General features: G+C 44.3%; 1 protein-coding gene across 2 annotated transcripts in view; it reads left to right on the top strand.

Annotated features, from left to right (window-relative positions):
• NLK (nemo like kinase) overlaps positions 1-18,931 on the top strand; it is a 35,841-nt gene extending 16,910 nt beyond the window's left edge. The window contains exons 3-10 of one of the 2 annotated variants that reach the window (XM_041482870.1): positions 5,685-5,814; positions 6,861-6,916; positions 12,512-12,618; positions 13,282-13,367; positions 14,222-14,431; positions 14,733-14,834; positions 17,556-17,642; positions 18,587-18,931. In XM_041482870.1, the coding sequence (XP_041338804.1) occupies positions 5,685-5,814; positions 6,861-6,916; positions 12,512-12,618; positions 13,282-13,367; positions 14,222-14,431; positions 14,733-14,834; positions 17,556-17,642; positions 18,587-18,901 (1,093 nt within the window). In that variant the 3' untranslated portion in view covers positions 18,902-18,931. The remainder of the gene's footprint in view (positions 1-5,684; positions 5,815-6,860; positions 6,917-12,511; positions 12,619-13,281; positions 13,368-14,221; positions 14,432-14,732; positions 14,835-17,555; positions 17,643-18,586) is intronic. The other variant, XM_041482871.1, reaches the window with a different exon arrangement.
• The last annotated feature ends 1,810 nt before the right edge of the window (positions 18,932-20,741 follow it).

Genomic DNA, 20,741 nt, shown 5'->3' with positions numbered 1-20,741 from the left:
CGAGCTGCAGCAGCCCCTGCCCGGCCCAGGAGCGCCCCACTCGCAGCTTTGGGCTGGAAAACTGACTTTCAGGCTACCAAAGTCAGACAGAACCGTTTAGCATTTGAACCATTTACCTTCCGTGAGGAATTGTCACAGGGCTTTAAAACGCTTTGTTTTGTGTGCGGGTCGGGAGAGGTGTGGGACATGGGCTGCAGTCTGTGCTGGGAGAAAACACTGCTCTCAGCAGGCAAGGTCACTGCAGAGCCTGGAGCATCACCTTTGTCCTGTCTCCCTGGTGTTTGAATCTTCGTAGTGGTAAATCGCTAAAGCAGCTGCTTTGCGTAAAAACTCAGCCTGTATGGATGCATTTCCTTTTTTTCCTTCAGTAGGACATCTGTTGCTAAATCCACATATATATGTTAGTTTGTTTTCTTAAGGGTTTCACACTTACGTCCCTCTTTTCCTCACCTCTCCCCTCTCCTACCCAACAGTCCATTAAATGTTGTGGATCAGTTTTTGTCACATTTTGGTAGGGCTCAGTGCCTGGCAGTGACTTTGCAGAGAGCAGAGCCTGGTCTCATGGCCTGTGCCTGTGTGCAAATTTTATGTACTCAATCAAGCATTTCCCAGATAAGAGATCTGATAAGTGCACAGCCTCTCCCTGCCCTTCCACTTCAGTCTTGGGAATCTTGTGGGTTTGTGAGCTTTTCTGAGGGATTTTTAATACCATCCCATGCTCAAGTATATTTTGAAATATGCCAAGATATGATTGATTGCAATACCTTGTGCTGAAAAAGTGGCATATTGGGATCACATGCCCTTGAGTATGAGCTGTGCTGTTTGTTTTAAAGTGGTACATCAAACATGCCTGGGTGAGCAGCTGAAATGCTTGTGGGACCAGGTCACTTACATATCTCAGAGTAAGGCTTGCTGGAAAAGCCTGTGTGATTGAGAGTCAAGCAACTGAGCAAAAAAGTTCACTGACTAATAAGAAAAACTTGCAGAGTAATCCTATTAAATTCCCTCCCTTCTGGTAAGTCCTGATGTAAATTTACAGATATTCTCTATAAATGTGAAGGAAGGTTTGTTTCTGTGATAGAACAAACTCTACCAGCAGTTTCCCACACCACCCCAAGAACATTCTTTCATTATCTTGCTCCTGTGTAATAATTGCACGGAGCAGTCACAAACTTGTTTTTCTACCAGTTGAAACTACAGAACAATGTGTATGCCTTGACCTGGATTCAGGGAGAGAAAAAGTCACTGTTGGCATAGACTCCACCTTGAAAATTTGCCATCAACATGGCAGAGAGTTGCTAAAGGCTTATAATGCGTAATTGAAACGGCTGAATGCCTGCAAGGATTCTTTGAGATAAGGATTGTCTTTGAAAACATTTTAACTAGAGGTCTGGATTGTGTCATTAATCTCTTCTGTAGTCCTATTACTTTTTAAAATTGTATTATTTCTGGTGTGATTAGCTTGCAAAGTAAATAGAAGGTGCAGATTTTGTAAAATATCTTTTTTCTTTATGTGTTTTATGTCAGACTGTTTTAAAAGCTTATTATGTAGTTGTTAAATATAGCAAGACATACATACATTATGTATAATCAGCAGAACAAAAGGGTTTCTGATGGCAGGAGGGTGGCCCTGCTGCACAGGGCAGCCAGTGCAGTTCAGGGGATGCATCCCATTCCTGTGCTGGCCCCAGGGCTGGACTCCTGCTGTCCCTCACCTGTTGTGGTGGTGATCTGCTCCCAGAACGTCCTGGCCCTTTGTCCCAGCTGTGTGCTGGCCCAGCTGTCCCTGCAGGGCTGGGTTTGGGTGGCTGCACTCGCAGGGTTCAGTGCTGGATGTCCCAGCTCAGGGTTGCTGTTCCAGTGTCGCTCCTGAAGGCATGGTTAGAGCTGAGCCATCTGCCTTGACACAGGATTCAAGAACTTATTTTTTGCCCCATACCTATATATAAATTTTTGCTAAGTTATTTTTGGTTTGAATCTCGGTCTGTGATGTCTTTATCCCCAGCTGCAGTTGGTGCTTAGTAAGTGGACCCTTTGAGGCTTCAGTAGTGCCTTGTGATGGATGGCTCCTGCCTGCTGCGGGATTCACCCGAGCTGGAATGTCCTCACAAAGCAGGGCAGGGAATTCAAATGTGTTCTTCTGAGAGCAGCAGTAAGTAAAGCTGCCTTTCTAGCTGTTCTCTCAATTAGCTCCTAGGAGATTTTCCTGCTTTTCTAGTTTCTCCTGGGGATATGTGACCTGATAGCATATTGCTATAAATAATTATTTTACTAGTATCAAAATAGGTACTGTACACAAACACAAAGCAACGTTTTCAGCATCTTTTTTTGGATGCTGTAAATACCAGGTTTTCAGACAGGCTGTTTCCTTTCTTCCTTTTTTGTTTCTGTTCTTTGGAATGCAGGCCTGACAGTTCTGATCTTCAGAACTTGGATTGTTAGTTTTGTGCTGCCCGTTGAAGTGAAATTGCTGGTGAGTAGTACAGAGCGCCCAGCCCAAGGCAGGGAGGTGAGGGGCAGGCTGGCATTGCTGCTGCTGTGGGGCAAAGAGCAGAGGAATTGCTTTCCAGATGGATACTGCAGGGGATCATCACTTGTTTGTAAAAGGGAGTTATTGAAAAGAAAAAAGAAACTGGTCATAAATGCAGACGCCACAGCAAGGAAAAGAGTGGTCACCCAAACCAATGGTTATTGTGTGGTGACATTGGGAAGAGCAGAGCAGCCACGCCAGGCCTGGCTCTGCAGAGGTTTGTAAAAGGGTCCCATAGCTAGTAAAAATCAGCATCAGTAGATCTGTGGTAGCTATCAAATAAGTCAGTTTTGTTATTTAATTAAAGACACCCTCTTTATCAACCCTTTCCCCAGTGAGGCTGCACAACAGCTCTGTCCGTGGGGAGAGGCTGGGAGCTCGCAGGACCCCGATGCTCCTGGGAGGTAAAAAGTGCCCTCAGCTTCCTCCAGTGAGGCTCAGCAGCAGCAGAATCCCAGAAACCAGGGAATCTGGGCTCAAAACATTTGGCTCTGCCTCCAGTCAGCAAGACAAAGATGGGCATCTGTTCGTATTTTAGGGGTAGTGGTTGAAAGGATTTTCAGGTGCTCAGCAACTGCTTTCCTATACATATAATCTCTGCTAAGATAATGTTTATTCTAAAATGTTTTCCTTTTAAAATTTTTAATAAATTAATTAGGAAGGGACTTAGACAAAGTTCAGGCTCAATATCAATAGGAAGAAAAGTTATGCAGATTGTATTACTGTTCATGTGTAATTAACATTGATATCAGAACTTCAATTAAGGCAACTGGAAACTGCTTCATGGTTCCCCTCAGAGCCAGTGTGGACTTACTCAACGTCCCTAAATTTAGTTTCCATCTGAACTGATTTTGGTGAAAGCTGACTGTTGATTTCTGTGTCTTATGCAGCCGATGTTTTGTAGAAGAACAGCTGCAGAAAACATGTGGATCCAAAGTCATCAAAAATCCCATTTTGATACCTTTTTGCTGTGACCTCCACTTCAAATGTTCTAGTTCCATATTTTAACATTTCCCTCCATTTGGGCAGTGGGAGAGGAGTACTTCTGGTCTCATAAAATAATTTATGAAGTTTCAGACTTTGCCTGGAAATATTTTGGGTGACTATTCTAAAACTGAATTCTCTTACTCTAGTTTAATATTTTATTAGAAGTTGGGAATGACCATTTTAATCTAGAATTCAATTAAAAGGACACCTTTTGAGGTCATCTGGTAATTCTGTGTGGAGGTCTGGCACCATCTGAGGAGTATACATGACTGCAGGTTATAGTTTTATTAGCTTGATTTTTAGACTAATAAAATGAAAATGTTAGCACTTTTTACATTTCATTTTATTAAATAGGAACTATATAAGTAGATGTTTTACAGTAAAAATCAGATGCTTGTTTAAAATATGCATTCAAAGCACCCTGTTTGGAACATTTAAATAATTTCTGTGGAGTTTGCTTTGACAAGGAGCTGGTTGTGGAGCTGGACACTGAGCAGGGACATCCCCACTGGGGATGGTGGGAGCTGCTTGGAGCACTTGTTATCCCTGCTTCATCAGCCCCTGGGCACGGATGAGCCTGTGCTGGGCAGTTTATGAAATTGTAATATATCAAAACCACCTAGAATTCCCCAGCTGATTGTGAAATGCTGAGTAATTGCTGTTACTGTGCGGGATGGGATGTTCTCTGTGACTAACCAGAGTGGTGCCTTGCTGGGATTTGGAAGCGGATTGCTGTAGATACAGCCTGAATTTGCAGGCAGGAGATGAGAGCTGTGCAGGCCCTGCTGTGTGCCTGTGCTGTTCAGGCTCTGCCTCTGCTGGATGCTGAGCCGTGGCAGCCCCGAGTGCCTGATGGTGATAAGAACACCTTGTTTTGCAGGTGCCCCCAGGTCCCCGTGCCTGTGTGGAGCTGTGTGAGCTGGAGCTCTGCAGTTCTCCTGCCCCTTCTCACCACTTCAGGCAAGAGGAAAAAGTCCTGGAGAAAACAGGAAATACATCATGGATTAAAAGACCTTTTCAGATTGTTTTTAGCTGTGTTTCTCACCACAGAAATGGCGTGATATCTCCTTTCCCAAGTCGCCCCTTGCCCCTGGTTTAAAACACAGATGTGCAGGGCTGTTGACAGGTGTCTGCCCAAGGTGTAGGGACTGACTCTGGACTGCTTGAATGGGTTTGAAATCAGCTGTGGTACTTGGGGGCGAGGTAGATGGCTGAACACTCCAGTCTAATCTTTTATTTAGATATTTAAAACATGGACCTGAGGCATAAGAAGCTGCCTTGCGTGTCTGCTGTTGAGGACTCACATGAGAGAGAGAAGCCAGCAGTTTTTTAAGGACAAATGTAGTTATCAGGGTGCATAGCTGGATGTGGATTCTTCTGTGGGTTCAACACTGCACTGAGACTGAAGTTATTTTGGTCATCCCAGTAAAAATATGCATATACTCTATTCTGTGGTGAGGTTTGAGAAACTCACCTTAAAAACTGGGATTGGGAATTGAGGCACCATAATCTCCTTGCTCTAGTTTTATGGTTCTCATTATAAAATTCTATTTTCAGAATCCAATTATTTTAAATTAAAATACTTGCCATGTGCAAAGCACCTTATAATTCCTGAGCTACTATACTTGCATTCCATAAGTTGTGTGGGAGAAGGACCAGTATCATACCTGTTTTACATTTGTGGAAACCTGGATACCACGTGCTGTTGCTTCTCCAGATGAGATTTGGTGATAGACCAATAAACAGTCTTACTTGCCAGTGTTCTGTCAGAACAGGATCATTAGATCTTTTACCCTCTTTGGAGAGGTGGAAGTGAGCAATAGACCTGATAAAATCCAGTCTGGGTAACTGAGAGCGTTTCAGTGAGGAGTTTTTGGGGGTGAAGGGGATGTTTGTCCTGGCAGCCACTGCAGGTGTTGGTGTCTCGATGAGCTGTGTGTGGCACTGCTGGGCTGGGTGTGTGCTCCATCACAGCATGGTCACATCTGTGTGACACAGGCTCTGCAGGACACTGCTCAGTGCCTCACATTGGTGCTCTTTTCCCTAGAAATGGCTTCACTTTGTTTTGAGCTGGAAACTATAAGAAACTTAATTTTAAGAAAATATTATTTTCTTTTTTAGAAAAACTAACAGGAGTATGTGATGTTCTTTATCTTTTATTCCGTAGGTCAGTAACAGATCCACGAGATGGAAAGAGAGTTGCACTCAAAAAGATGCCCAACGTCTTCCAAAATTTGGTCTCCTGTAAAAGGGTCTTCCGGGAGTTGAAGATGTTGTGTTTTTTTAAGCATGACAATGTAAGTAAATTCAAAGTAATCTTGAAATCTTTGAGAAAACCTAAATGTAAAATGGAGCTCTCTGTAACAGAAGTGTGCTTTGTTACAGAATATCTAAAATGCTTTAAGAGCTCTCTAATTTTAGGGTGATGAGATTTTCTAGAAACTCAGATATTGCTGTTACAAACACTGTAAAAATGAAGCTGTCAGGAATCTAGGGATATTCCAAAGTGTTTGCACACAGACAATCAGTACACTTCTGCCCAGCCTTATTTCAGGCTTCAGTAAATGTCAGTCTGCACAGGGCTGTGTCAGCTGGCTCTGTTCCTCCCGAGCTGTTCTGTACTCCATGGTCCTGTCCCTTTGCTGGGCCTCTCCCAAACCTGCTTTAGGTAAAATCAGTCAGCTTAAGTTAAAATGTTTCAACACTATTTGGGGTGACCCATGAAGTTTGTAGTGCATCTGAAGTTTGGGTGCTTCACCCAAATGTCATTAACCCTGCTAGGATGTATCCAAATGACCACACCAAGGAGTATCTTTCTCTGTAAGGATGGGAATTCTCTGCTGCTGCTTTTCTACATTTTTGCTTTTTTCTACCTTTTTTGCCTTTTGCTTTTTGTACCACTGAGCTGCTTATTCAGAATGGGAACAACTTTGGGGTTTGCAATTCCCACGTGGAAGCAGTGAATCACAAAACTCTGAAAGACTAAAGGCAGAACAAAGTGTATTATCTTCTGCTTTTACATTTCTTTGTTGGAATTACTTCTTTCAAAGATTTTATGTTCATATATATTGTAAGGAAACCACTTTTTATTGGATAGATAAATTTGTGCTTTCAAACTACTACTCAAACAGCTGGAAAAAATTTCTTGAGTTAGAAAAGAGAGAGACATTGAATGTACAGAATATCTGACATGGTGGGTTATTAAATTTACATACCTGGTGAGACAGAACATTGGTCTGTCTGTGGGATAGAATAAAATGAAGCCACGTGAGAAATGTGCAGTCTGTCTTTTTGAAAGGGATTTGTTCTGGAATAGGCCTTGACCTTGTGTGGTGTTTCCTAGGTACTCTCTGCCCTCGACATCCTCCAGCCTCCACACATCGACTATTTTGAAGAAATGTATCCTAAATATAAAAATAGAACTTCTTAATTGAGGTAGATGTGATTTCCATTAGCTTAGAAGCTGCCAGCGTTTGGTGTAACCTATGAAATGGAACCACAGGAGCCTCCAGCCTGCATGTGGACAGTTTTGTTTCCAGAAGTGAGCCTGTAGCCTCCAGAACTCTGAGGTGGGATGGTGCAGGACTGAGCTGATTCCACGTGGGCCAGTGTGTGCAGGGAGTGTGGGACTGACCTGCAGGCCCTGCTGCTGCTGCTGCTCACGGGGATTCCCCCAGAATATTTATTGAAATCTATATCCAGTAATTAATCTCCTCTCAGTTACTAGGACTTTGAAAGACTTTGTGTTGGTTTCAGAGAGGTCTGCCTTCACAGGCTTTGAAATGCTGAGTTGTCAGAGAGGTTTCAGTGGACTGGCAGGGCTGTGCCTTTCCTTGGTCACCGTGTCCTGGTCCAGAGCCCCTTGCCCAGAGCTGTGTCCCACAAATGTCCCGTGTCACTGGTACCAGCTGCCTGTGGGGAGCTGTGTTCTAGAAATGAGCTTGAGGGAAGAACTTCACATGAGTGTCATGTTTTGGTTTGTTTTTTGTTTGTTTTTTTTTTTCCTTTTCTAACTTGTCTTGGGCTGTCTTCTAGTTGTGAAGGAGGGAATTTCTGCTTTCTGGAACACTGAAAACTGAATCCCTGAGCTGGGAGGGCTCTGACTCTCATGGGAGGAGAAGTTCTTTGCCACTCCTGGGGTTAGACTTGGGCAGGTTGGGTTTCCTTGCTGGTGGGTCTAAACTGCTTTTTTGTATGACCCACTTTACAATTAATAGGTGGGAAATTGTCATTATTTTTAGGTAACCTGAACTTTTGAAGTATGGTTTGATCTATTTATATAATACCTTGGAATGATTGGTGAAGAAAGTAGGTGTAATCAACGTGGTGATTTTAACCAAAGTACAGCACAACTTGCTGGTGGAGAAGCACATTATTTAGTTGAAAATATTGCTGTCCTGTAGTGGGGCTTTTCCATATGAATTTAGGTAAAGCTTTAAAATTCTGCTTGGGTATTTCTTTCACGTGAAGAGCATAACAGTAGTCTTCAAAAACGGGATTTTGGTTATGTGCACTAGTTCAATGCCCTCATTTAGATCAAGTCATATGAGTTATAAATCAGATCTAGGTTAAGGATTACTCCTTCCATGTAATTGTACAATCAAGAATATTTAATGGGATAAGCTTATTTTTATGAGCTTAGCTACTGCCAAGTTCTGAATATAAAACCAAAATGTTAGTTTCCTTCATGGCTAACTGACTTTAAGTCATTCTGAGTTATGTTCTATAGGGCTTTTTAAATATTTTTTGTTAATTTCTTGACTGCAATATTGGCAACAGAAGACTATTGCTCTGTGTTGTCTTCTTTGTCCTTTATTTTGAAATAATTAGAGTAAGTGCACTTAGGACCCTTAAATTCCTTAAAAGAATGAGTTAGTAAATGTTTTGATTTATATACCCATTTTTAATTGCGTGTATTTCTGCTTACTTGAGGTTGGTTTGAAGAAGATCAGGTAAAGGTGTTCCATATTTGGGGGGTGTAGATGTCAAAACTTCTTTTGTTGATCCACTGGTAGAATTCCCAAAGATATCATAGGATTGTTCCTTTTTTAGGACGTACTGAACAGTGATAAAAGTGTGAAGGGCTGGAGTTGGTATTGAGTGATTTCCTTTGTTCTTTCCAAAGAGTTGTAGTGCCCTTTTTGGGGAAAGAAGTGTAATAAAAGAATGACTAAAATGATATGAATGATGTGTTGCAAATGAGCTGGTAGAGTTCATCTCAATTATTCAGTGTTTCGTAGGTACCAGCAGGAATTGCAGAGTGTATTTTTTAAAGAGAACTAATTATAAAACCACCTTAACATTTTAATGGTAAATTAAAAGATTTCTAAGGAAACCGGTGATGAATAAAGGAATTTTGATCTAGTGAGATTTTTGTTTTAGGATGAAAATTCCTGGCAAACACTCAGATTAAGATATAATTTGAATTAATAATGAGGTTTGTGGTTGAAAAACTTTGTGGCCATTTTGAATCTTACAGGTATTCATGTTTTTGCCAATATCACCTAGTGCAAAAATGAATGATTGATAGCTCTTTTTTCCAATTACAAAATCTTCCACAATTGATTGTAATACTGAATTCAGCAGCTGCAGGCCCACGGATGTTCTCCTTTGAGAACCATCCAAAGTTTCTGTAGTAACTCTATGAAAACTTTGCCTGTTAAAGCGGATATCAGAAGCTGCTGAAAAGTCACTGCTTTTCAGGGGTGGGGTCTGGGAGAGGCTTGAATAGCAGTAAAAGCAGAGATGCTCAGTAGATTCACAGGGAGGTGAAGGCTGTGTTTGGTGGATTCTGGGCAGATCCCTCGTGTCTGTAGGGTGGAGAGGAGCGAGGTGAGGGGCGGCAGCGGGCAGTGCCAGCCCGGCAGTGCCGGCAGCACGTGCTCGCCTGGGACAGGGTTTTCCTCCGATCCATCTGGGGCCGGTTCCTCTGGGCCAGCAGCCGGACCGGCCGGGCGGGCGCTGCCGCAGCACGGGGCTTTGGGGGTGCACGGGCCCAGCCCAGGTGAGCGTGCCGCTTCGCCGAGGGCCCTTCATCCCTTTCAGACATTTATCTGTCGCTTTGTAAAATTCACCAGCTCAGCAGGGCCCAGCCAGCAGAGCAAGTCGAGTTCTTTTGTGCCGCGCATTTGCTTTGATAATTACTCTGAAGCAAATTGGTACATTTGTAGATCTAATTTTATACAGCTACTTAACTAATTACTGCTGTCAGGAGTAATTTCTCTCTGGTAGCAGCGCTGGGTAGCGGCGTGTTCAGTGCCAGCGGCCGCCCCACGGCCAGGGCCCGGCCATGGCACTGAGGGAAGGAAACTGAGGGAAGGGAAACTGAGGGAATGGAACTGAGGGAAGGAAACTGAGGGAAGGAAACTGAGGGAAGGAGACAGGGAAGGGAAACTGAGGGAAGGGAACTGAGGGAAGGGAAACTGAGGGAAGGAGACAGGAAAGGAAACTGAGGGAAGGAAACTGAGGGAAGGGAAACTGAGGGACGGAAAGTGAGGGAAGGGAACTGAGGGAAGGAGACAGGAAAGGGAACTGAGAGAAGGGAACTGAGGAAACTGAGGGAAGGAAAACTGAGGGAAGGAAAACTGAGGGAAGGAAAACTGAGGGAAGGGAACTGAGGGAAGGAAATTGAGGAAGGGAAACTGAGGGAAGGAAATTGAGGAAGGGAAACTGAGGGAAGGAAAACTGAGGAAAGGAAACTCAGGAAAGTCCATCTGGGGCCGGTTCCTCTGGGCCAGCAGCCGGACCGGCCGGGCGGGCGCTGCCGCAGCACGGGGCTTTGGGGGTGCACGGGCCCAGCCCAGGTGAGCGTGCCGCTTCGCCGAGGGCCCTTCATCCCTTTCAGACATTTATCTGTCGCTTTGTAAAATTCACCAGCTCAGCAGGGCCCAGCCAGCAGAGCAAGTCGAGTTCTTTTGTGCCGCGCATTTGCTTTGATAATTACTCTGAAGCAAATTGGTACATTTGTAGATCTAATTTTATACAGCTACTTAACTAATTACTGCTGTCAGGAGTAATTTCTCTCTGGTAGCAGCGCTGGGTAGCGGCGTGTTCAGCGCCAGCGGCCGCCCCACGGCCAGGGCCCGGCCATGGCACTGAGGGAAGGAAACTGAGGGAAGGGAAACTGAGGGAAGGGAACTGAGGGAAGGAGACAGGAAAGGAAACTGAGGAAACTGAGGGAAGGGAAACTGAGGGAATGGAACTGAGGGAAGGAAACTGAGGGAAGGAAACTGAGGGAAGGAGACAGGGAAGGGAAACTGAGGGAAGGGAACTGAGGGAAGGGAAACTGAGGGAAGGAGACAGGAAAGGAAACTGAGGGAAGGAAACTGAGGGAAGGGAAACTGAGGGACGGAAAGTGAGGGAAGGGAACTGAGGGAAGGAGACAGGAAAGGGAACTGAGAGAAGGGAACTGAGGAAACTGAGGGAAGGAAAACTGAGGGAAGGAAAACTGAGGGAAGGAAAACTGAGGGAAGGGAACTGAGGGAAGGAAATTGAGGAAGGGAAACTGAGGGAAGGAAATTGAGGAAGGGAAACTGAGGGAAGGAAAACTGAGGAAAGGAAACTCAGGAAAGCATACTGAGGAAAGGAAAACTGAGGGAAGGAAACTGAGGAAGGCAAACTGAGGAAAGCCCATTGAGGAAAGCCCACTGAGGAAAGCCCACTGCAGGTACCTGTGTGAGGAGGGGACTGCAGCCCCTGGGCTTGGGGCGTCTCTTTGGCTCCGTGTCCCCTCCGTGTCCCCTCCGTGTCCCTTGCTGCAGGCAGGGTCCCAGCAGCAGGAGAGGCCCGTGGGTGACAGCGGAGCCCGCTGCCTCAATTACCCAGAGACAATAATCAGATGGCTGCTCTGGGGTTAATGGCACCTCTGAGCCCTGTCGAGGGCTTGATTTAATGCGCCCCAGACCTGCAGTGGTGCAGGTGCCATTTCAGGCCCTCATTTAATTTAAGCTGCTTTAGTTGGCATGGCAACTAGTTGAGACATCTGGGAGACATTATGCTCGGGATTGAGATTTAGGAGGATTTGTGGTGTAGCAAAACAAAAATCTTATCGTAATAAAGTGCAGAGTAATGCTTTGGGTTTTTAAAAGTATTTTGCATTAAATTGAATGTAAAGATTTGTTGCAGGTATAAGGTAAACCGCAAATTTTAGAAGTCTGCTATAAATATTTAAAAGGGTCTTTGCTAAAGGAAAAGAAAAATTAGAGGACTACAAATTATGGTGCTGCAGGGTTGGGTTTTTTCTTTATGAATTCTTTATGAATGCAATTTTAATATTTTTTTCCTCAAAAAGTTGGAGATATTTAATTTATAAAATGAGTTTTTGCGTGGTGTTCTGTTGGCAGATGAACCCTTTGGCCAACAGGGATTTGGCCGGAGAGGGTTTGTAGAGCAACAGATGAAAGCAGAGCATTGACTGGGTAGAGATGAAAGAAAATGAGCATTCAATACCTGGCAGTATCAGTTAACATGGGGCAAATGTGTTTTACCTCCTTCAGCCACACATGCGATAACAGCAGAGACTTCTGTTTCAAATGTGACTGCTAAACAAAGCTTTTAAAGCAGTAATGTTTTTAATTAGTGCCTGCAGTTCCCCCCGTGTTTATTGCGATGATTTCTCTGTGTGTTACTGTTGTCCCACAGCCAGGACATTGTCAGGAGGTGTCCATCCTGTGTGCAGCTTTCAGCCTTTTTCACTGCTTTTGAACCCCCTGAACACACACAGGCCCCTCTGGGAGCCACCTCCCCTCAGCCTCACTTGTCATTTGCCTTTCAGTAACTTTGTGCAGCTACCTTAATGCAAACTCTTGTGGACTAATCTGTTTTCTTTCACAAGCCGTTTTTTATTTTCATTCCTGTAAGAATTTGACCTCTGAAGCAGCTTTCTTCCCTTTAGCTCAATAATTCTGACCTGTAAGAGCTCAAGTAAGTAGGAGTTAGTGAATGTTTCAAGAGATTCTGTGCCTGTTCTGCTTTTCCTTGACCACTGGACTGCAGATATGTTGTCACTGAGCTGATGCAGAGTGACCTCCATAAGATTATTGTCTCTCCTCAGCCTCTCAGCTCGGATCATGTCAAAGTTTTTCTTTACCAGATTTTAAGAGGTAATTTTTCTTCCTCAAAATTTAATGAAAATTATGTAGTAGAAACATTTTTTTTCTTCATGTTTATTCTCAAGACGTTCTTATCTTGAATAAGCTTCCTGTAGGAACTTCTTTTAATTTCATATTTGAATAAATACCAAGCATGAATTACTGTAGCTATAAGAGCATGGCACCCCTGCTGCCTTAAAGTGTTGTCAGTGAAAGAAAAGTCATGCTTTTAGAATCAAGGGACAAAAAGGACAGTTAGACTGAACCAGATGGGTAAATCTGTGTAATTATATCCCCTTAAGGCAAAAATTGTTCCTGAAAAACAGAGCAGTAAGAGGTGTCTGAAAATTCCAGTGTGGGGATTAGCAGAGTATCCATGCCATAATCACAGAGATGATGTTTTGCTTTTGATTTGTTGTTTGTTGGGTTTTTGGGGAGAGTGGGTTTTTATAAAAAGACTGCTAAATTCCTTTTTCTGTGTATTTTATATACTCCAAAATTTTACCCTGTCATTTAAGTGACTGAGTGTGCACTAGTGGCTGGGAGTTACTCAAAACTGAGGCACAGGCAAAGCCTTTGCTGATCAGGAGTTGCCAGACCTTCTGGGAAAATGTAGTCAGCTTTAAAGTTCTTCTAAAAAGGGAAAAAATATTTTAATTTCTTTTACTGTTTCAGGTCTGAAGTATCTACATTCTGCTGGCATTTTACATCGAGACATTAAACCAGGGAACCTACTCGTGAACAGCAACTGTGTCCTTAAGGTGCTGCTTACATTTATTGAAGATGTTTGTGTGTGTATGTTGTTAATTTCTAAACAGAAAACATTCAGTGTGAACACTTTCCCTAAAAGTCCCTGTAAATGGAAAAAAATCCGACAGATTTTTTAAAAAGTAGAAATGAAGCAAACATCTGCCTTTCCCCTTCTCTCCCTGCCTGTCCCCACATCTCTGAAAGCAAGAGACAATTCCTGAGTTTGACTTGGGTGGGATGTCCTGTGCCTGGGAGGGGCAGGGGGTCCTCAGTGTCCCTGTGCTCCTCAGGGGAAGATGACACCAAATGCCCAAGGCACTTCCATTAGCCTTGGGTATATGGAATTTTGGAGGACTGAGGTGTGTTGTACAGCTGTGCCAAGCACAAAAATTCAGTGTTGTTTACAGGGATTTGCTAAGAATTCTAATTGGCAAAGTTTGGTCTCTTTTCTTAACCCTTCTGGTTCAAGACATTTTTAACAATTCACCAAGCCCAAATGAGTAGAGCTGGATCTTTAATATTTTGAGACATGTCATGAGCAAATGAAGTTTGTTTGAGTTGAAATATTCCGTACCCAGAGGTTGGGTTTTTTGTAGCTTTTTAATCTTTCAGATTAAATATTGTGATGCCAACTTAAAATGTACTGTGATTTCAAATCAAATAGTAGGAATTTTAAATGGCTGTGGAACAAAGCAACGTAATTTCCTCCTCTGCCCTCTACCCTGGCTTATGCAGTTCCAGCAGATTATCTGATGTATTTAAATGCTGGTTGGGGATCCCCTGCCTCCTTCCCAGAAGGTTGCCTATTTGAGATGCAGAAGGTGTTTTGGTTGTTTTAATTTTTTTATTTACCTTCTCAATTTAGATTTGTGATTTTGGATTGGCCAGGGTGGAAGAGCTAGACGAATCCCGGCACATGACTCAGGAAGTTGTCACTCAGTATTACCGTGCTCCGGAGATCCTGATGGGCAGCCGGCACTACAGCAATGCCATCGACATCTGGTCTGTTGGCTGCATCTTTGCAGAGTTGCTTGGCAGAAGGATATTGTTCCAGGCACAGAGTCCCATCCAGCAGGTATCCACCCTCAGCTCTCCCTGCCAGCCTGCTCCTGGAGGCTGTGGCACCTCGGGGGAGACAGGGAGGGGCTGGGGAGGCAGTGGAGCTGGGAAGGGAGCTGGAAAGGGGCTCAGCCTGGAGCAAAGGAGGCTCAGGGGGGACCTTGTGGCTCTGCACAACTCCTGCCAGGAGGGGACAGCCGGGGGGTCGGGCTGTGCTCCAGGGAACAGGGACAGGATGTTGACTCGTGGTAGCTGGGGAATCTGCTGCTCCAGTGGAGAGCATTGTGTGTGAGCTGTGTGCTGTGTGCTCTGTGCAGCTGGATCTGATCACAGACCTGCTGGGCACGCCGTCGCTGGAGGCGATGAGGACGGCTTGTGAAGGCGCCAAGGCACACATACTCAGGGGTCCTCATAAACAGGTACTGCCAGGGCTGCTCAGCCACCCAGCCCGCCAGGCAGGGCAGGCTTTCACATCCTGACTGAATTCCCGTGGCCTGCTGCTTAAAAATACCCGCCTGGGATGTTTGCCCTCAGCTGTCTGTGCCTGGCAGCGGGGCTGAGTTGGGCACAGGTGGTTGTGGTCCTTGGGACGGGGGTTGGTCTGTGCTGACTCCACCTGCTGTGGGGGCAAGGGGGCTTTTCACTAGGCAGGGGCATTTCTGGCTTCTGCCTTGGGGGGATTGTTGGACTTGGTGACCCAGGTGAAAGTCTCCCTTTCTGAGGCAGCAGTGTTTTGATACCGGCTTTGAATGAAGATGTTTGAATGTAAGTGTTAGTACTGGCAAGAGACATAAATTAAAATTGACAATATAATTCATGAAACCCTGGAGGGCTGCTGCACTGCCAGGATCAGGAGTGTTAGAGGTGGGATTGATCCACTGCCCAGAGCCAAGGGCAGAACCTCCAGCACCCCAAGCCCAGAGGGTCCCTGCACACCTGAGCTCAGACCTGAGCTGCTCAGGAACGCCCAGCAAGAGGCTGAAAGCTGAGACACAGCATTCAACGCAACTGGAGTAAAAGTTAGCTTGGAAAAAGACACCAAACCAAGGGAAAAAGGCAGGATGGAGTCATTGTGCTGACTGGGCAATAAAAAGGGCAAATGCAATGTAGTGTTAAGAGATAAAAAAAAATGCTTGTGCAGGCATCTCTAGTGCAGGGATAAGGCTCTGTGGCTCTCCAGTAGGGTCATTTTTATGATTGCTAACTAAATTAACCAAATTATTGCCCTTACTTGCTCCAGTAGTTAAGATTGCTAACTAAATTAATCAAATTATTGCCCTGTACTTACTCCAGTAGTTAAGTTTGCATCACTTGGAAAAAGACACCAAACCAAGGGAAAAAGGCAGGATGGAGTCATTGTGCTGACTGGGCAATAAAAAGGGCAAATGCAATGTAGTGTTAAGAGATAAAAAAAAATGCTTGTGCAGGCATCTCTAGTGCAGGGATAAGGCTCTGTGGCTCTCCAGTAGGGTCATTTTTATGATTGCTAACTAAATTAACCAAATTATTGCCCTTACTTGCTCCAGTAGTTAAGTTTGCATCGTTATTTTCTGCATGTTGAAGTAATTTCTCACGTCTGCTCACTACAATAGTAGTTACCATAGAAATGAGCATTGCATGTATGTATATTCTGCTTTATTATTGACATGTGGGAGTTCTGCCTCCCTGGCACTTTGGATCCACTACATAAAGTTGTCGCTGTTCCATTTCATGACAGGATTTTTTAATTTGAGTGTTAATAACAGGAGGATTTCCTTCAGGTTTTCTATGCCAGTTTTAAGTCAAGTTTACTTTTTTGCTGTCATGTGCTAAAAGAGTTGTGACTCCTAAACCCAGTGTCTTAGGACCCACAGGATGGTGGGAATCCTAAAATCCATTGAGGTGAAATGGTATAAAAACTTTCCACTACAGATTTAATGTCCTGTAGCCACAAAATTGTAAGAAATACACTCTAAGAATTAGTTGTGTGTGTGTTGGGGAAAACAATGTTGGTTCTCCCTGGAGTGCCACGGGAGCTGGTGTTCTCCCTGCACCTTGGAGTCAGGGGATATAGAGCATCCAGGTGATGACTGATATTTTTGTTTTCAACATGAAGCACACTTCATGTTTGAGTGCAAATTCCTGGCTTTTCCTGTTCTGAAATGGAGCTTTTGCTGGTTGTGAGTGGTTAAATGTTACTGGTTTCCTAATTAGACTAACAGGGAGAGCAGCCCAAGTTAGAAACGGGCGATTGCTTTGTCACACCGACTATTTTTACTCGCCGTAGGTGAGCGCAGTGGGAGAGAGGGGTGAGGCATTTTGCTGCTCTGAGTAAAAATAGATTAATGCGAGAAGTTTCTGATTAAACCCCCCCTACCCCACTGTGTGCTGGCAAAATGGGTATTTACATACTCTGTAGACTTTGTCAGTTTGGTATTTAAAAGTTCAAGTGAATCGTGTCTCTGGCAGCCCCAGGGTGAGCGAGCTGTCCCTGTCACTGCTGACCCCCTTCCCAAAGGAAAGGAGTCCATCCCTGGCCTGCTGTGATCCCTCTGCTGTGGGAGAGCAAGCCAGGAGGAGCAGAGTTACCAAACACTGCAGCTTTCTATTCCATAGGCTGCCCTGAGAAACCAAGGCTGGGAACTGCTCAGGGCTCTGTGTGGCACTTCAGGGTTAACCTCGACTGATGTCACTCTGGAGGTGTAATTCTTATTTATCTCAGCAACCCTGACATCCAGTACAGTCCTTCTGTCACTGTCAGTCAGCTGTGGATTGCCTGGGCAAGGAAAAGCAAAGTAATCCATAATTTGGGAGGGATTGAGATTAAAAAATGAACTGCTGGAAGTGATGGAGTTAATCCCGCCCTGGAGCAGCTACAGCTGGGAGTGGTGTCTGTAGAGAAAAATACATAAAGAAAAGCAGGTTTTTCCAGGGATTACACCTGAACTAAGGGGAACAGTGATCAGTTGGACCTTTATTACAGTTGCTGGGTTTTGTAATGGTGATTATTGTCATGCTGGAAAGCGTTAGGTACCACTTGTCCCCTTTAACAAGGAGTTTGTCCTTGCTGACTGTGGAATAGTGCGTGTGGGAGCAGGGTTTTCCTGATGATGGATCTGACAGGACACTCTGTGCTTCTCTTCCTCCCATTCCCCCTACAGCCATCCCTTCCTGTCCTATATACACTCTCCAGTCAAGCTACACACGAAGCAGTTCATCTCCTTTGCAGGATGTTGGTCTTTGATCCAGTAAGTAGGACTGAAAATCACCTCTAATACTTCTGGTTTCAACACTTTTTGTTGTCTGCTGCTTAAATGACTGCTGTAGCTGGTTTCCTTCTACATGGCATTGCAGTACTTTTGGTCCATGAAAAAAGTAAAAATATCTTATAATTGGCTGATCAGTTCCCCCTGGAATGGGGGTGTCACATTTCAAACCGAGTGGTCCTGGGAAGGAAGCTCTGGCAGTGGGAAGGATGAGGCTGTGCATGACTCATGCTCTTTTCCAAGCTGGGTGTAGGTAGCAGAACATCAGCTACTTTGATGCAGTTCTAATTAGGGACACGGGGGTGTTCCTGGTCTTGCAACACACAAAAAATTCCTCCTGCATCCCCAATCACAGAACAGGATCATTTTTCCACTGAGCATCTGTTTTTCTAATAAAAATATGCTGCTGTGGAATTTGGATTGATAATCTTAATTATTTCATTCCCACAGAACCCCCCCCAATATTGCTAATGTAAAACATAGTGACTGCAGTGCAAAGGAGGAGGCTGGGGGTTGATGAAGCATTTAGAAGCTTCCTTGGGAGTGTATTTTTTTTAAACCTTAAGAGTGCTTTGCTGAGCAGAACCATGGAAATGTTAAGCCATAACTTCCAGATTAAAAAAAAAAATCTTTTCTGACTCCCTCAACGCTTAGAATGCTGTCTTTCCCAGCTTGTTTTGATTTATTGCAGGAGTCATAATTGTAAGGTTATCTGGAGAAAAAAGCCTTTGAAAGGCACGTTCCTAAAAGCTGTGTGCTCGGCGTGTGCGGGGTGGCTGGGCTGGGCGGGAGGTCGGTGCCACCCAGGCTGGTTTGTGAGCCTCAGCTCCCCTCTAGTGGCAGCTCCTCTCACACCAGCCCGGGTGTATGAAGCACTGAGGACGGATCAGTGGGTAGTTCCTCACGCCTGCTCTCTTCCCTCCCAGTCCAAAAGGATATCTGCTAAGGATGCCTTAGCTCACCCCTACCTGGACGAGGGCCGGTTGCGGTACCACACCTGTATGTGCAAATGTTGTTTCTCCACTTCGACTGGCAGAGTTTATACCAGTGATTTTGAGCCCATCACTAATCCCAAATTCGACGACACCTTTGAGAAGAACCTCAGTTCTGTTCGGCAGGTTAAAGGTGAGCAGGAGTTTTCCTTGCACGTGCAGTTGTCCCCCTGCTCCACCCTGCAGCAGGGGGGACGTGGGATGGAGCTGGGATGGAGTTGGGATTGGTGCTCTGGATCCACACAATGACCCCAGTGCTGGTTTCTTCTAGGTATTTTTCCATTGTAGACACTGGAAATACTTTCTTTTCACCAAAAGAACAGAATTGTCAGTGTTCTGAGACACAGTGGCACAAGCATGAGCTGACCTTGTAGACACTGGAAATACTTTCTTTTCACCAAAAGAACAGAGTTGTCAGTGTTCTGAGATAAGGCAGTGGCACAAGCATGAGCTGACCTGCATTTTTTTTTCCTTTTTTTTTTTTTTTTTAATTGAAGTGAGATTGTACAAACAGATAGACATACATTTTGATATTGAGCCATTCCTGAAGATTTTGGGTTTTCTAAAACTAAGGAATACAGAAAACTTGACTGCGACCAATCATGAAGTCCCTTTGGGTGGCCGTGGCCATGGGAAGTGGCCACGTCCCCTGATGCCCAACCCTATAAATAGCTTCTCACTAGAGCTGTGATGGTGATGTGTGCTGTTCTAAAATCAAATGTTGTGAGTAGAGAGAATGAGTTTGTGACTAGGAGAGACTAAACTTCTGTTTCCTTACCCAGTATAAATATATATATATATTTAATCTATTTTTATTAGAAGTTTTTCTGCTCTTTCTTACATAAAACCCCCCAGCATGCATCTTCTATGTGTGTAAATAATTCCATTTATGGGCTAATTTCAGAGATCCCTGACATCATTGCTGTATAGAGAGAAACTAGCTTGCACATTTTAGGTCTGTGAAATTTTGTGAGAACTTTTTCCTGCACTGGACAGTTGAGAGAAAAAAAAAGAAAAGGACAAAAAAAAGCACATAGGGAATTCTGTTAATTGTGTTCGTGTCTTTAGGCAGAGCTGTGGAAGTCTTGAAATGTCACAGTAGTAAATAACTTTTATTACTTTTTGGCTAATTCTTTTTCTGTTGGAACACTGAATTCTGTGCATATGTATATATGAACACAAATTGAAGGCCTCTACCTCCTGGAGTATACAACTTGGTTTGTTTACCTCCACATGATTTTTTTTTTTTTTTAAGTTTAGTGTGGAGACTTGAAACTTGAATGTCCCTTCCAACTTTTGTATTTAAAACAAGACTAGAAAATTGAAGACTGTTTTTCACCTGTACAAAGGAATACTAAAAGGTGGTCTTAAAATTTGAGCCTTGGTCTGGAGAGAAACCATGGTGTTTGTTATGGACAATTAACTGTTAAAGTTATTGTAAGTTATCTGTATTTAGCAGAGTATTTTCAACAAGAGTGATCTGAGCTGGAATTGGAGACTATTAGTAAGTTATGTTTGGAAGTTTTAACTTCAATGAAGTAATTATTTGCTGTGAAAGAGACAAACATTGAATAACTGAACAAAGATGGTGCAATATCTTTGTTTTTTATGAGGCTCCTGAGAATAAAACCAACTGAAGCATTTCAATTCACTTGAGTGAGAAACGTGTTTAATTATCGAGCCCCAGAAGACACTGGTATGAAAGGTAAAATCTCAGAGGTTGGTCAGTTAATGTGGCACACTTGCTGGTCACTTTGTAAAATGTAGATTTGGAGTACAGTGGTGAAAACATTAAATGTGACATTTGAAAACGCGCTGGTGGAGTCATTCTTTCCTTTTCCTGCCCGCTCGGCCCCGGCCTGCTTGGCCCTTGTAACGTTTCCCGGGCGGGAAACTCAGGAGCTCAGGATCGACGGGTGCGGGGAAGAAACGGCTGGGCCGAGGTGCGGGACCGGGGGGACAAGAGCCGGGCTGGCGGCACCGCCGGGGAAACGGGGAAAGAGCGGGGAAAGGGGGAAAGAGCGGGGCAAGGGGGAAAGGGGAAAAGAGCGGGGAAAGAGCGGGGAAAGGGGGGAAGAACGGGGGAAGG

The sequence above is a fragment of the Pyrgilauda ruficollis genome, unplaced genomic scaffold, assembly GCF_017590135.1.
Source record: "Pyrgilauda ruficollis isolate IOZ18807 unplaced genomic scaffold, ASM1759013v1 scaffold59, whole genome shotgun sequence".
In the NCBI taxonomy this organism is placed as follows: Eukaryota; Metazoa; Chordata; class Aves; order Passeriformes; family Passeridae; genus Pyrgilauda; species Pyrgilauda ruficollis.
This window is presented reverse-complemented; position numbering and strand designations above follow the sequence as displayed.